Source organism: Seriola lalandi, unplaced genomic scaffold (assembly GCF_002814215.2).
Source record: "Seriola lalandi dorsalis isolate HSWRI2012SDOR001 ecotype SW California unplaced genomic scaffold, Sedor1 jcf7180002054606, whole genome shotgun sequence".
Taxonomy (NCBI): domain Eukaryota; kingdom Metazoa; phylum Chordata; class Actinopteri; order Carangiformes; family Carangidae; genus Seriola; species Seriola lalandi.
In genome coordinates, this window is record NW_019525159.1 from 72,176 (window position 1) to 89,132 (window position 16,957).

Here is a 16,957-nt window from a genome sequence, read left to right on the forward strand (position 1 = left end):
GTTATTGCACTCTATGAGATGAGGGAGTGACTGGCCTTGGTGAAAAATGGTCGGGTTTTTTTCTAAATACTCAGGTATGTGAGCCAGAAGGTGCAAAAAAAGAACTGAGGAGAAAGATGAAAGGCAAGTAATCTCAAAATTCAGACCGTATCTAGGGTTTAATACAGAGTATATAGACTGTTAAATATATATAGTATATAGACTGTTAGAAAATAAAAATGTTCAATGTAAAAATAGTGCTGCTGATCTTTCAATAGATTGTAACTGAATGTACTTCACAAATACACTTATTGTGTAATTTAAACTCTCTATACATCACTTTTCTGTTATCATTTTCATCTATTGATTATTTCCAGAAACAGATTTTGTTGATTATTTGCATTTTTTTTCAACTTTGAAACTGCAATCACCTGTGTAGAAAAACTTGAGACAAAAAGGTCATTTTTTTCTTATGGCAGTGTGGTGCACTATACTCCAGTCATTACACGTATGATAAGTAGAATGGGCAATTTACAGGGGATGGAAAACCATCAACTTAAAAATAGATAATTACCTGAAATCTTTCATTCAACAAATTGGCAAACGGGACAGGTTTATTATGCAAAACCCACCAATCTTATTATTTTTTTCCATATTGAATTTTTTTTTTTTTTAAATAAAGGAGGAGAAATTGAGCTTCAGTGTGAGGATGATTGTGGAATAACTAACCTGGAAAGAAGTAATGGGTTTCACATGCTAATGAAAAGCTCTGAATTAGTGCCCCAGCCAACCGGCCGTGAGTCAATTCTCTTTGCCCAGATCCAAAGTAAATGAAACCGCTTCTCATTGCAGATGTGGTTACTCACCCTGCTGATGACTTTCTATTCTGAAACTTCCTGCCCTGATTTAATAGCCACACCAGCAGTCACACTTGCCCCGGCTCCTGGCGTTTCTGCGCTCCCTCTTCATCCTTCAGCGTTTCATTCAGCTCATTCTCTCTCTGCATTACCTACTCTGTGCTGTATGTGCATTTCCTCCACTGGTCTGTTTGTTTTGGAAAGCAGCCATGTTGAATTATGAACAGTTCAACATCTGTGAGTGCAAAGATGCGCACGCACGCACGCACGCACGCACGCACGCACGCACGCACGCACACACACACACACACACACACACACACACACACACACACACACACACACACACTGTCTGGCGACAACCAAATTCTCTGGTGGCCAAACAGACAAACCATGCCTCCACTTCAAAGGTGACTTTGTACTTTTGTTTTTTTTTGTTTTTTTTATATAAATAATTTTTATGTGCCTCCAAAATACCAGTGCATGATGTTTAAGAGACACTAACAGATCCAAATTCAAACCAGTGTGCATCCGTGATGACGGCTCGAGCTTGTATCACTTCATCACACTGAACTGAAGAGCTCTAACCGAGGTCTCTCTGTCTCCCTCTCTTTCTTTTCGGCAGATCTTCCATATGACCTATGACCTGGCTAGTGCAGTGGTAAGAATATTTAATTTGATAGGGATGATGCTACTTCTGTGTCACTGGGATGGCTGTCTCCAGTACCTGGTGCCTCTCCTCCAAGACTTCCCCCCTGACTGCTGGGTGTCCCTAAACGGTATGGTTGTAAGTATTACACACTTTTCTCTTTTGTTTGTTATTTTGGCATTTCGTATAGGCTATAAAATACGAGTGTGTCGGTGCCACTGAACACAGCAGTCTGTCAATTGACCATTCACTAAGTCGCACTACCCACTTTGTGTTGCCTTGCCTGCCAAGTTTACAGTGGTATCAGTGGTAGATTTACTGCTTGAAATTTGTAGTAATTTTAGAAACTGCACAAGATTTTAGACAGAGGTAGACAAAAACAGGCGTCTCACTTTCAGCAGGCAATTGTTGTGTTTGTCGGCTGAAATGACAGCTGTGTTTATATACCTTACTTTATTTACTTTATCGGTTGTAGCTAACTAGCCAATCAAGTCCATGAGTCGGTTGTAAACACCATGTCCAGTTGACTTAAAATATTTCTGGCTGACTCATTTTAAAACAAGTATGTTGTAAAAAATTAAATATGCACTTGACGGCTTTGTACATGATATTGTGTTAGAAGACTGAGGCTAAATCTGCATGATCACCGGTTGTGACCAGTGTAGCAAACATGGAAATGAAGAAAGGGCATTGTTCTTGTACTTATTGTGTCTGTGTTTGTACTGCAGTGTAGAGCTCAGTCCTATCATTATAGTATAAGCCTACAGTATATGCTGAAGAAAACATGAGATCAGGCTATTTGGGTCCAATACAACCCTGTCTGATGCTTCACTTCCTCACGTTTGTATTTTCAAACAGTATGTTTTCACTTACAAGAGAAAATCTTTCAGGACTAATCGATGTGTTTGGCAAAGAAAACACTTTTTCTTGCAATGCTGGCTGGGACAGAATCCAGAACTGGCTTGTGCACAGTAGGGAATATTTATTTATTTATTTATTTTTTTTTACAAATCATATAACTCCACAAAATAATTAAATTTAACCTAGTTAATTAATAATATAAATACATCCCCTTAGCCTTGGAATTAAAGCTTTGTAACTGCCGGAGGTAGTAAAGTAGTTTGAAACACACAATTGAATCTATTCCTGTCACCTTCACAGTTCTGTTTTTGGTTTTGGAAAGGCATTAACAAAAAAGCAAAGTATTGCTCTTATCTAGAGCCTCATGTACATGTTTCGGCATGCAAAGAAGTCCGAAGCTTGACAGGCTTGTTATACCTTCTTTCCTAAGCTACAATTGGACAGTCACTGTGTGTGGGTGGGGTTTAGTGAATGGTCAATTTCTGTGTGTGTGTGTGTGTGTATATATATATATATATATATATATATATATCACACCGAACACCGAATTATCAAAAACTTGGACACAACTATATGTGACAACTGTTTTAATCCAATATTTGAGCTTCAGTGTTGAAAACTAGCGTGACTGGATTAACAACCTTTGAACCAGATCAGGCTGGTACCGCCTCCTGTTCTACTAAGATTAGACACCAGTAGAGGTGTAGAGGTACTGAACTGTGAGTCTTGTGGGTAAAAGGTGAGATTTCACATGTAGGTTATTGTAGAGTTCAGTCTGGGGAGGCTGCTCTGCACAGTTTACTGGACTATAATGTAAATGTGCAGAGACTGTGTAAAACATACACTTTCTTATAATGATATTACAAGTATATTAATTAAGGTATATTCATTTTAAAAAAATTAAGTTATAATGAGTATCTTCAACAACAAAAAGGTATCTACAGATAAAAAGCAGGAACCACTGAGTGAGATGACGGTGTGGATACAGGCCTGGTGCTGTATTCTCCTGGTGTTTTGTTTTGATATAGTATCTAATTTGGAGCGAGAGTCTGTCTATAAATAAGAAATGCAGGCACATTTCATCAGGGACGGTGTTGCAGGTACTTTATTGCTCTGCCAACCTACAAAGAAACAGCCTAATGAGACAGTGAGCCAGTTTTTTTTTTAACCAAAGTGTACTTTGGTGCATGCACCGTAAATCATTTTAAGTTTCTTCAGCTTAGAAACGCAAGTTCCTCTGCTGCCTTAAAAAAAGGAGTTAACTGAACTTCGGCTAAATAGTTAGTTCGACATCGAGTGTTGAAAATGGAAAACAAAGGTGTTGGGATTGAAGTCAATACAAACTTTCAGCATTGTCACATACCTTCACATGTATTTAAGACACACAGCAAGTTCACATCATGTCTGTTTTCTTTAAACTACAGAAAAAGGAGAGTCTCTGGAGGGTTTTGACTCACAAGCAATGTATGCTAGGAACTGGGTTAATATGCTAGTTTTATATATATATATATATATATATATATATATATATATACATACACACACACACACACACATACACACTTAATCCAATAAGGTGAGTGAACTCTCAGCAGTTCATTTATGCAACTCATCATTTCAAAGTCAAAAGTTCTGAAGTCTGAAATTTTAAACAAGACTCTAAGTCTAAGACTCTAAACTCACATATTTACATTACAACAACTAAGAAGATCAGTTGATTCCTCTAAGTTCCTGATTGATTGATTGATGTTTGTTGTATTACAGTAGAGTAGGAAAAATAAAAACTTTCACAGCTAGTGTCAAACCCTGATTAACATTTGCAGCTATTTTCTCCGTTTTCTTGATTTGGTAACATTTAGACTAACAAATTCAACACATGTGTATCTTATTTATTCATTTATTTCCTCATGTCTGGTGTCTCCAAAATTACACAGATTATAATACAGAAATTTGCTTAGTTTGAGGCGTTTGTAGACTCTGTTCTTTTCCTTTCACTGTGTTTTTCCGTGCCTTTCTGCCTCCCTCTCTCTTTCTCTGAGTTGGGGTCAAATGGACTGTGGTTGCTCCTCTGAGAGCAATGTGATGGTGCAGAAGTGTGTGCAGGCGTCCTGGGTAATGCTGATTGTAAATGCTCGCCCGGGGAACTCTTCCGCCTTCTCATCTCCCTCTCTCCCACAAACATTTCTGCACTCCACATGCACGCTGACTGCTCAGAGGCATCAGACTGGAGGTGCAAATGTCAGCCTCCCTCAACATCACAGCTCTATATCCCACTCTTATCTTTACTTCGAGGCAATGAGTTGCCCAAGGGAGACCACCACCAACTAGCATGTGTTATTCATCCAAACAGACACGATCCATCTCTGTTTGCTCGAAAATAAATTTGCAGTGATATAATTTCCCACTTAACTGTCACAATTCATCCATGCTAATAGTCATGTACACAAAACTGGGCAAACTGATTTTAACTTTCCTTTGACGCTCTGGGTCCACATTTACTTGTAATCACCAGACTTAATGATGAACAGCTTCTCTTGCTCAGATATTTCCCCTCTTCTATGCAAATCAATATGCAATGGGAATCATGTAAAAGGCTAATTTGCTGCCCCCTGTGTGGCAGGATCATTTGTGCTATGGAAAGCTACAGCCGCAGCCAGAGACTGTGTAAGATAAGTGCCTCTGAAACAAAGAGCTAACTTAAGATACGTGCATGCTGGAAGCTTATAGAAGAATTACAACAGCTGTGATGACTGATTAATCTACACTCTCTCTCCTCTGTAAGATCGAACCGCAGAACCATTTGTATAGACATTTGCAGTACTTAAGGACTTGCTGTTTTCTATCACTGTAAATTGAATATTCTTGGACGTTTGGTCAGACAAAACAATCATTTTGAATAGTTACTTTTGATGGGAATTTTACACTACTGACATTTTATAAATGATAACTCAATACTTTAGAGGAGGAGTACTGCACTCACAACACAATGCCACAGCCGAAGGAATATGGAGAGAAATTAGACTCAATACTGTTGCTGTGAGAGACGCATGTTTTGTGATCCATACAATAAAACAAGATTTACAAATGTGTTTTACCATTTCTGAGCATAAGATACAAAATATTATTAGTTGAAGCCGTACATGAGACATATGGGAGTTAAAACCTGTGCAGATATGATAGTAACAAAGTGTTACTGACTGTGATGTGGTAGAATGAGCAATTTGTGGAAAACACCACCCTGTGGATCCGTGCAGAAGTAGAGGCCAGTGTGCTGACTGCGGCCTGGTAAATTCAAAGTGAAAAGCCCAACCCACATGTGGGATCCCTCTTCTCACACCATCCCGATGCATTAGTGTTCATAAGCTAAAAATCTTGATAAGATATACCCCCCTTCCATTTACTGCAGGTATAAATACATAATGTGAGATTAATGGCCTGTCAGGAGAGCGACTGTCAGGTGAACATTGCCTTCAAAAAGATCGCGTCTCTCAGCTGGGTTTGCTCAAGAGTGACGACTTTGAGTTCGGATTGCGTCATGTTTTTTTTTGTTTTTTTTTCCCTGTTGTTGGCTCCGGTACTTTCTGTCTCCAGCTGTGAGAAGAAGAGGACTGTAGATACTGCTGAGTGGTGCAGTGCAGGGTGTAGGGCTGTTATCTTCTTGACTAATGGCCTGAGAGTAGCTTCTTACTCTTTAGAGGCTGCATTTACTTAATCAACAGACAAGATAATGCTCGCTGTCACTGTGTTGGCTCGGGTGAGAGGGTGATGGGCTGTTGTGTGTGTCTGCAGGTACAGTATGAAGATATGTGTGTTGGAGCATGTGTGTTTTGTGTAATGCATGTGTGCGCACTGCTTCTGTCCGGGCTCATATTAAGAGGCAGACAGCTGAGCAGTAGTCTGCTGAGGATTCACGTCTCGGAGAGAGTTAGAGGCAGACAGATACTGTAGGCGCACACACACACACACACACACACACACACACACACACACACACACACACAAAGTGAAAAGCGTGGCTAACCATGCATAACCGCCTTCAGCATCAGTCACTCTTTTCTGCCTTTTTTTATTCCCTCGACCACCGACTACCATCCCGTCTTAGTTCCCAAGCCACTAAATGAGTCACTTCAGTCCATAGTTATGAATTAATCAAACTTTTTTTTCCAACCTCTCTCCTCTCGTTCAACAAAAGGGATGCAATGGTTTCATGTCAGTAAAATTCAAGGCCGCTTTTGTCCAGTCGTGTTGTTGTATTGCTGTTCCCTCGGTTAATTATTGGGTGGAGAGTACTTTTGGTTGGTTCGTCATAGAGGTATTCACAGGTGCACTTGGACCCAATGACCCGAGGCCAAACTGGTCCGGTTCAGGTCCTGTTCTACTGCTGCTGGCCCCGGGTCTGATTAACATTATGTGTGATACTGGATTGGATCCCAAAAGTCGGGCTGTGATCAGACGGCACTAATCATGGATGAATTTTACCAACTTTCTCAATAAGGATGTTGGATTATACGCATCACAGCCAGGCATAGGAGAGAAGGCTATTAACTTTATGTGTAAATTAAAATTAAATTGTTAATAGCAACCAGTTTTGAAATCTGTGCCAATCGGGTTTGTGTCTCACGGCCTAGGTTCGGGTCCGACATTTCTTTATTCTTTCAAGAAATAGAGTGGTCTGGTTCGGTTCCAGGTAGTAGATTTCTGGGTCTGAATTCTTGGACCTTTAATCGTTTGGTTGAAGACACTGTTAATTGTTCTTTGCCGAGTCTGTTATTCACCCCTCAGCCTTGGATAGTCCTCACTGATAACAGAAGGGTTTGATAAGAGTTGTTGAGTCTTGGTTTATTCAGAAATGCGGGAGTATTTCCTCCAGAATGGTTGAGATGTCAAGCACAGCTGCTAAGGTGGAACTCAGTTTTGAAGGACTGTGGCAGGACATTTTCAAATGAGTTTTGCTGCTGAAACAATTCTGACGGACAGACAGATCACTCTTGGTATACAAGGAGGCTATTGTGTCCTGGAGAATTCAGGCAATTGCTCATTTCAAAACATGGGACTTCTGTGCTGAGTTTAACCTTTCTGATTGAGGGTGTGCTAATCAGGGAAAGTGGCTGCTCCACATGATTGAGAAAAAGGAAAGTCACCTCTCCTCTCAGAAAGTCATTCTTGATTTATTCATAACCCTTCAGAGAGAGAGAGAGAGAGAGAGTTAAAAGAAGGGGCATACCAAAGTTGAAAAGTTAAGAAAATACAGGGAAGTAAACACATGACAAAGCAGAGAATAACACGATGGAGATTAATAGCCTTACATAACCTGCTGCCTCACCCACACCAACGAAAAAAAGCTGATAATTAGTCAATTAAACAATTAGTCTACCAACTGAAAATGAATCAGAAACAATTTTTTTTATAAAGGACTCATAGTTTTAATCAAGGTTAAGGCAAAAATGTCAAACATTCATTAGTTCAAGCTAAAAAAGTGTGAGAACCATTTTTCTTCGACTTCTGTGAAGCAAAATTAAATGTCTTTTAGTTTTGGACTGTTGGTTGAAAAAAAAAACAAGAAATTCAAAGATGTTACCCAAAACATAATGAGCATTTTCACTATTTTTGTGATATTTAATATAAATCTGCAGCCCTACAACACTCCAAAGCTTTGGCAACCCCAAGAGGAATCCCTCATCAGGACAGCTGAGCTGACACTAAGCATTAAAACGTATGAGACAAGGGGGAACCCACAAACTTCCCACTGAGATACATGACTGTGTGCTTCACTTGCCAACTTACTGTTTGGTTCTCGTGCACGCCTGTAAATCCCCTCACTTCCTCGCTCATGTGTTCAAAGACTGTTGTGCCTTCTGTGCCCTCCCAGGGAGAACAGCTTGTAGTTTGATTATGTAATTGAAAAATGAAAATTGTGCGTCACATTTTTAAATTTTTTTTATTTGCCCGTGCATGGGACAGCTTGCCGGGTTTTAGAGAGTTATATGATTGAGTAATTAAACCCGTCAGTTAATGCGGATGTTTTGCTCATTCAGTAGCATTCTTTTTAAACTGGAATAAAAAAAATAAAAAAAATGAACAAAGCTTTTACTATAATGAGAATAAAAGCAAAATATGACATAATTTGGATCCAAAATATATTGAAAATGTTAAATCTACATATGCACACACACTACTCTCTAAAGTGTTACTTCCATAAGAAAAGGAATGCAAATGCATTTTCTTTCACTGTTAAGTAATGCTGCAGTGAAACTAGGGCAGCTAATGAATCAGCGTGTATCTGTGGGGGTACAGATATGAACTCACTGCGATTTTTGCCCTTTGCCCTGTGAGTGCTGCTGCTGTTGAGGGGTCGAATCGTGTCCCACCAGGCACTACATCCCATTAGTCTCATTGTTATGTGTCAGTATCAACAACAACAACCGACGCCTCTGGGTCACTCTCAGCCCTGGGACGCTGGTGAATCATCAATCGCCTTCCCCGGTCACATAACCGCTTACGTCTTGTGTGAGAAGACAGTTGGAGGCACGATGTTGTGACGTTGTGATGTTGTGATTAATGAATTGAAATACTGGCAAGTTGTTAAATGCACAAGTGCACACACAGTCAAAGGCCTGGCTCAGGCTAATTACAGAAAGTTGTGAGTTGTTGATTGGAATACTTTCACAGTGTGTGGGATGAGATTAGTTTTAATACATGTAATAATGACGTCTGTGAATTCACTTTACTGTTGTACTTACAAAACAAAGGCAGAGCCGCTGACAGATGAATATGCAGCATCTGATGCCACTTGTTTTGCTGCATCCAGTGCTTAATTATATTTAGAGCAACTCTGGAGGAAGTGAATACATCTGCTGGGTCAGCCACATTTATTAAAGTCAAGGGAATTGTATAGGAATGAGTATGGAGTATAGGAAAAAATAAAATGCATTTTCTGGGGAAAAACTGTTAATACTGCAATGACTCACTCTTCACAGAAGGTTATACAGCAAGAAACAACCGTGGTGGTTCTTAACACTTTGAACGTGTTTATGTCTGCCCTTTGATTACAACTGTAAACAGACAACAAAAAAATCCGATATGCAAGGGTGTGATTGGCTGTTACAATCATAACGCACTGCACCAGACCTACTGCGAGTCGGCGATGGCACAGGGACGAAAACTGAATCACGGAGGAACAGTGATGTGAACAATAACACTAGTTACTGCATCACTGGCGTTCTGGCTTGTGTCATGGTTTTTTGGTGTTCCATGGAGAGTTCCTGTGAATTCATTTCACACGCTTTGCTGCTGAAATGTTCTTTGTTAACAAGTGTTCCTCTTTCTCACTGCGGCAAATAAACTAGTCTTCTAAAATTTCAGACATTTTGCACCTCTGCATCTCCCCAAACCTTCACAGACACAATTGCTTCTGCCACAGTGATGAAATGGCAACGACACATATTGACACAGTTTCAGCTACAATTTGTATGAGTTTCTATTCCCTGCTCCCTCCATCCACTACAACAGGCTATGTAACCTGTTGCATTACCTCAAGCATGCAACTTTTACTTGTGCTGCTTCTTTTCTCATTTTGACATCTGATTTTTTACTGTAGCATCTGACAACAGATGGAAGTCTTAATCACAGCTTAAGGAAGTGCTACAGTTTGTAATCCTAAAACCTGGAACATTAGCTGTGCTTAAACAGGAGACTTTTAATGCCTCCTTGCTGGTAACAGCTGTGACTGGGGGCATTATGTTTTTAGGTTGTCTGTCTTTACGTATGTAAGTCACAGTCTCGTGAACGCTGCAATATCTCAGGAACACCTTGAATTGAAGTTGGCACAAATGTCCACTTGGACTCAGGGATGAACTGATTATATTTTTGGTCGTCAAACGTCAAAAGGTCAAGGTCACCGTGACCTCACAAAACACGTTTTTGGCCATAACTCAAACATTCATATGTTAATTATGACACAATTTAACACAAATGTCTAATAGGGTGACATTTAACATCCAAATGGTCAGAGGTAAAATTCACTGTGGCATCACAATGTTCTGTAAAAACACTTCTGGCCATTATCCAATGCTGTAACTCAAGAAGGGAGATTGTGGCCTTATTTCTTGCAACTTGACTGGTTGGCAGAAACATACAACTACAAGGCAGTAATTCTAGTTCTTTTATTTATAAAAGAACTATTTATTTATATATATATATATATATATATATATATATATCTCTGTGGTTTGGACTGCAGGCCGGGCAGTTGTAATAAACATTTTTCACTACTGTCCAATATTTTATAGACCAAACTATTAATCGAGAAAATAATCAGCAGAATAATTTGCAAAGCCCTTGAGCAGACAATCCCTGTTACATCTACTTATCTGTGCACTGAACACATGTAAGGACGAATAGCAAAAGGTGTGGTGAGTCACACTAGCTTGTCTAATATCATCTAGCAAAACTATATTTCTCTGCTTTTCCATGCATACAAATATGTCGACACAAACACTCCGTTTGGTATTGCTCATCCACCATCTCAACCACACATGCGAAATGTACAAATGTGAAAGGACACCTTAGGTTCATGACTTCACAAATGGCATTTGTTCCACCGACATGGTTGGGTGCGTTTGTTCTCCGTGCATGTAAACAGATTATTCAGTCTATGTGTTGTGTGCCACAGAAAAATATTACATATTTCTTCACATACAGCAGCTCCAAACATTTCCATTACAGGGAATGTTATGGAAAGAATTATGGCTATATGTGGCACTTAAAGACAGTATTTTGTCAGCTTAACTCTTTGCATAAAAAAAATCAAAAAATAATTGAAACTGCCAAGGCAAACAAACTGGACTCTATTTGTTATTAAAACTGGCAAATGAAATTATCACACATTTTCTAATCAGTCTCTGGAATAAACAACTAATCAGCATGGAGATGAGAACTGATGAGTCATCCAGGGCAGATGATTAGCTGTAAATTCACTCATTTACTAAACCTCGGTTGATGAACGGCGTGGAGTCGAGCAGAACGGAGAATGGCGTGACAAAAGGAGACCCCAGTGCGTCGTGTGGCGTTTGGAAAAGACAGAGAAGAACGATATTTTCTAGAGGTTTCATATTTCTTTCATTAGTTATTCTGTTTTGGGTGAGGTAGGTATTCTGTATGGAGCGCTTCCTCAGCACTTCTTCAAAGGAGGTGAAGCTATTGGAGGAGTCAGCAACTTGGCTACGGCTAAGAGGCCCGCACCGGAGAGCTGCCGCATTTGTCTCCTCATAGGGACGTACTGGGTCTTCACAGATGCAGCAGCACCCCCCCCCCGTTCAGTTGCTCACTAGAGATTTTGCACGTCCCCGGGGAAAAAGGCACACTTTCACATTTGACATTGTACTGTATTAATGATGAGTCTAATCCAAAGGCTGACACCAACAAAAAGCAAAAAGTAGACAAAAAGAAAAAGAAATCTGTAGTTGAAATGGCAGCACATTTTCAAGCACTCTATGGTGATTCTTTGTAGGAAACGATTTCTTACTGCATAATAAATGGGCAAAAAGTCGTTTTAAAACAGTGATAGAATGTGCTGGAAACACACTAATTCACACAATGTGAGACATGTGACCACGTCTGAAGGCCAACGTGCTTACAGCTGCTCTGAACTACCAGAACCGCATGTTGTAAAATACTAATGATAGACGCAGGGAGTCATAGAAGCTGATCTTGAGTGGCAGAATTACACTTCTGACTGGCTGCATCTCTGCTTGTTTCCCAGTCTGCAGCAACATAATCAGGTTCTCCTCAAACAACTTAATCTGAGTAATGACAGGTCAGCAATGAAATGGTCTCTCATGAAACCCAGCTGGACACGTTATTGGATAACAGGGGCCTCACAAACGAGATACTCGAGATATTATCGTTACGTAGTGGAAAGAGCAAGAGACGACGTCACTTTGTGAGGATAACACACACTGAGAAGAACGACTCTCAAACCAGAGCAAATCACTTCCCTCCGTGTGAAACACTGAGCTGTTCAAAGAGTCGCTGGTGGCTGACTGACTAAATTTTCATAAGGGAAGATTCTCATACAGTGGAGCTGATGTGTTACATGACTGTCAGCTCTGAATCCCCTGCATGTGTGTGGGGACTGAAGCTCTGCATTTCTGTTCCTGCCTCTAACACACTGAATCCCATTACAACACTCTCAAACCAGAGAGAGAGAGAGAGAGAGAGAGCGAGAGAGAGAATACACAGCCAAGTCCCCCCCATCCTTTCGCTGTGCCCCGCGCTGTGAAAGATGCCCTGGGCATCAAGGGAAACGATGCCTCAGACTCCTGTAAATATTGCAAGTTTGGGTGTTTGGGTTTTTTAAGCACTTGCGAACATGAACTGTTTTCAACCCTTTGGCAAGTAGGATAAATGAATAAGGGCAGGTACATCCAGACAGGGCAAGAGCAGGGAGGGAAAAATATCATGAAGTGTTGAAAAAACTGAGCGAAGGAGGAGAAAGAAAAAGAGAAAAGGTAGAAAGTTCAGTCTCTCAGTGAGGGCATTAGGCTTCGAGGCATGAAGAGTATGTTGGCAGAATGTCTGGTAGAGGTTCAGTGATCCATCAAAGCAAAGCCTGTCTTTCCATCCTGCCTGCTGGAGAGCCTTCCATCTCTTGCCTTGCAGTAACTCCCCCCCACCCACTCTCTGTCTCTCCGTTACTCTCTTTCTCTCTCCCTCTCTCTCTCCACCTTTACAGAACGTCTCCTGGGGTAAGCAGTACTCTTATGCCCTCTTCAAAGCCATGAGCCACATGCTGTGCATCGGGTATGGTGCCCGGGCACCCGTCAGCATGTCTGACCTGTGGATCACCATGCTGAGCATGATTGTAGGCGCCACGTGCTACGCCATGTTTGTGGGCCATGCTACAGCTCTGATCCAATCACTGGACTCCTCACGCAGGCAATACCAAGAGAAGGTAAGAACCCAACAGTGACACATTGTAATAGTTACACCTGAGACTGAAACAAAAGATGAGGTTTATATGATTATCATGATACTTGATGTTAGTAAATTTTAAGTAATCCTTTAAGAAGGCAACTGCATGGTGTGATGTACAACTCATTCATGTTTTGTTGTTTCAAGGTAATTAATGCTAATTACCACTGGGATGGTCTTAAAGTATTAATCTGAGGGTTTTGCTCTTTCAATCTGCATAAAATCCTGCTCATTGCAACTCGACTTAAATAAATGAGGTATTCTCTCAGTGGCCCTGTGGACCAATGGGTTGAGCTCTCATAGATCACAATATCCGGGGCGGTGACTAGGAAAGAGGATTTTCTCCCCCCAAGCAGATCACACAAGGCCAATGGGGTGAGGAGGTCCATGAGATGGACCGACCAGCCACCTCACTGTCTGTATGATGCCAGTGAACATTTTATTCTTCCATTTCATTTCAGTCCCTATTACATCTTTTTTTTTTTTTTTTTTTTTTTGCATAGAGGGTGATTATCCAGCATTTCAGCCGAGCCACCATCTGTGATCCTGCTAAGGGGCCTGGGCAATTCCCAGAACACACGGCCATGACTGATGCGCTGTGTGCCTGCACGCAAGAACCTGAGTTTAACTCCCAAACTTTTCCTGCACTTGTGCTGCAGACCATGTACATACGCCATTGTAGGGCAGGGGTTTATAGTTCTCTGTGGCATGTCTTCATCCACTTCAGAACTACGGTCGTGTATAAAATGAAGAGATGACCTTTAACTTATACAGTAACAAAGATGATGTAAGCTTGGATATGCTGATTATGTATTTACAATTTTTTGTCAGATTTTTCTTGTCAGAGGAAACAGTTTGATCATGTCTTATGGCTTTTGCAGTCATATTAAATTCAAATTTGCAATGTGTAACAGAGCTGACACAATGAGTCAATTATTAGAAAATGAATCTGCAATAATTGTAATGACATATAGTTATGGTATAATTGTTTAAGTCACTTTTCAAACATTCTTTGTTTCCAGGTTTTAAATTGTGACTTTTCTGTCTGTGATAGTAAACCGAATAAGAGCTGCAACAATTAGTTGATTAATCAATTAGTTCATTGCCAGAAAAATTGATCTGCAACTACTTTGATATTCAATTAATCATCTAAGTCTTGCTGCCTTTGTCTATGTTTTAAATCCTTGTAAACTGGATGTCTGGCTTTTGGACTGCTGATCAAACAAAACAAGTCATTTAATAATGTAACATAGGATTACATTAGACATTTCTCAATATTGTCTGACATTTCACAAATGAAAAACAATGAACAGATAAATATATTATACAAAATTATTGTTAGCTGCAGCCCTTCACTGAATTGCTTTGGGTTTTGGGTAATCAGGCGCACTGAACAAGAACTTTGATGAGTCGAGGAAAATTAAGGCTGCAACTATTTTCATTATCAATTTACCTGCCGATTATTTTTTCAGTCAATCATTTTGTCTGTAAAATGAGAAAATACTGGAAACCATTATAATTGCCGCGAGTTTTGTTTGACCATACACAAAAAAAATCCCCATAAATGGCACAGAACAGCATCTTCATATCTAAACAGGTTGAACCACTGAATGTTCAGCACATATGCTGAAAAATTAATAATTATTATTTTTGTCAGTTAACTAATTGATTAATTTACCGATCATTTCAGCTCTACAGCAAATAAATGCATAATAAAAACGATCGTAGTTGCAGCCCAACTATCTATATGCACATACAAAAACCCACACACCCACACACAGTAAGGCACAAAGCACACATCAGTTATCCTGCTGGAGGCTGTTGCCATAACTCTTATTGGAGCATCAGTGGAGTCACCTTGGCTGTGACTATAACAGCTCATGCTAAAATACCACTTCATTCGTTTACACCTTGCGTATAAAAGCATTTAGCTGCTATCAATTCATTCTACAGTGAAACGATGGCCTGACCTTGCCAGCCTCTCCCATGGTCAATGTGATCTAGAGAAACCATCCCTCTGTAGTTTTGGCACAGTGCTGGTACTTAAAACTCATCATTTAACGCAATCTGTTTGCAGTACAACTACAACAACTACAACGAAGTACAACTACTATAATATTGTACATCACTGGACCAAGTCATCCACAACTCACAATTTAAAAAAGCCTCAATCATGTAAGGAATGTAGTCAACTAAAGACGCTGGTGTCAGTGGGATGCCTGGAATACTAACCATTCAATTTCACTCTCGTCTCTCCCTGACAGACTTCATTTCATCTTCACACCAATTATCAGCAGGTTCACTCAGTGACTCAAGTGTTGATTTACACCAAACCAGAAAAAGTCAATGCACTGCAGGACAAAAAGATGCCGATGGGGTGGGATAGAGAAAGCTCAGTGAAAGACCTTTCAGTCTGAGGGGATAAAAATAATCACTGCCAGGTACACACAGGTATTTAATTAACAGTATGGAGGTCATTTCTGCACGAGCAGGTTTTCATCATAATAGAAAATATAATTTTTCACCATCAATCGCAAACAGACGCAACAGCACATTCCACCAAAAATTAATGACAGCAGGTCGCCCACAGCAAACAAGTCAGCCGTTCGAAGTCACTGTTTGAATTAGTGACATGTCTCTTGCTCAGTATGTGATGTACATCTGCTTCACAGCAAATCTGCTTAATCTACATCCCACTTTATCCTTTCAACATCCCCCCAGGCATTGAACTGACAGCTTTGAGGCTGTGAATGCCATGTTCATGGTAACAGAGCCCCAGTGTGGAGCCAGATTCAGCTCAGGCTGATTTGCTGCATGGCTGTGCATATCAGCAGAGCAGGCTGAGGAGCAGCAGGGATGGGTTCAGGGTGCTCAGCCTCTAGTCATTACATCTATCTCTGCCGCAGCTGGGGGGCTGGAAACACGGATGGATGTGGGTGTGAGGTTAGAAGTTAGCTAAGGACAGAGAATGTTTATTAGAAGGACCGAAGATGAGAAAGGAGGAGAAAGATTTATTCTTGTCAATAAACTCTACTTAGATTCCAAAAACTTATCCTGAAACAACTTATTATCACACAGTTTTCATGTTCGGTTATGTTCAGAGCAACAGAAACATGATTCAAGAGAGAACGTTCACGATTCAAAGAGATGGAAAGAAACGCACAAAGAGAAAGATATAGAGGAAGAGAGGAATCAGAGAAATAGTAAAGAGTGGGAGGGAGGAAATGAGGGTGTAAAGCATGTATGATCACTGCCTGCTGCGATGCCCTGGTGCTGAATCACTGTCAGCCAGCTGCATGTCATTCAGTAGCCCAAAGGGTTATTCTTTAAAGACGTGTCCAAGATGTGCCTCATTTCATATACACGGCTTAGAGTCCAATGTAAACCTAACTTCACTGCTGCTGTACCCTGGAATAGTGTACTGGTTAAATGAAGGTAGAAGAAAAGACTCAAAACCAGTCAGTAAATATCAACTGTGATAGTAGCACATTGACTCATCATCTACATTTTGAGGCATCCAAATATATTTTTGACCTATAGATGATACGAGCAGCCATGGTAAATAATACAGTACTTATTCGCTTTCTTTCCAAGAGTTACATGAAGAGCAGAATAACACTCTCAGGTCTGTGACGATCTA

The 16,957-nt window shown here is 40.3% G+C and overlaps 1 protein-coding gene across 1 annotated transcript in view; it reads left to right on the forward strand.

Annotated features, from left to right (window-relative positions):
- Positions 1-1,465: 1,465 nt before the first annotated feature.
- The window catches only part of hcn1 (hyperpolarization activated cyclic nucleotide-gated potassium channel 1), a 36,686-nt gene continuing 21,194 nt past the window's right edge, over positions 1,466-16,957 (forward strand). Inside the window, exons 1-2 of the mRNA XM_023419650.2 lie at positions 1,466-1,623; positions 13,079-13,297. Of these exons, the coding sequence (XP_023275418.2) occupies positions 1,471-1,623; positions 13,079-13,297 (372 nt within the window). The 5' untranslated portion in view covers positions 1,466-1,470. The remainder of the gene's footprint in view (positions 1,624-13,078; positions 13,298-16,957) is intronic.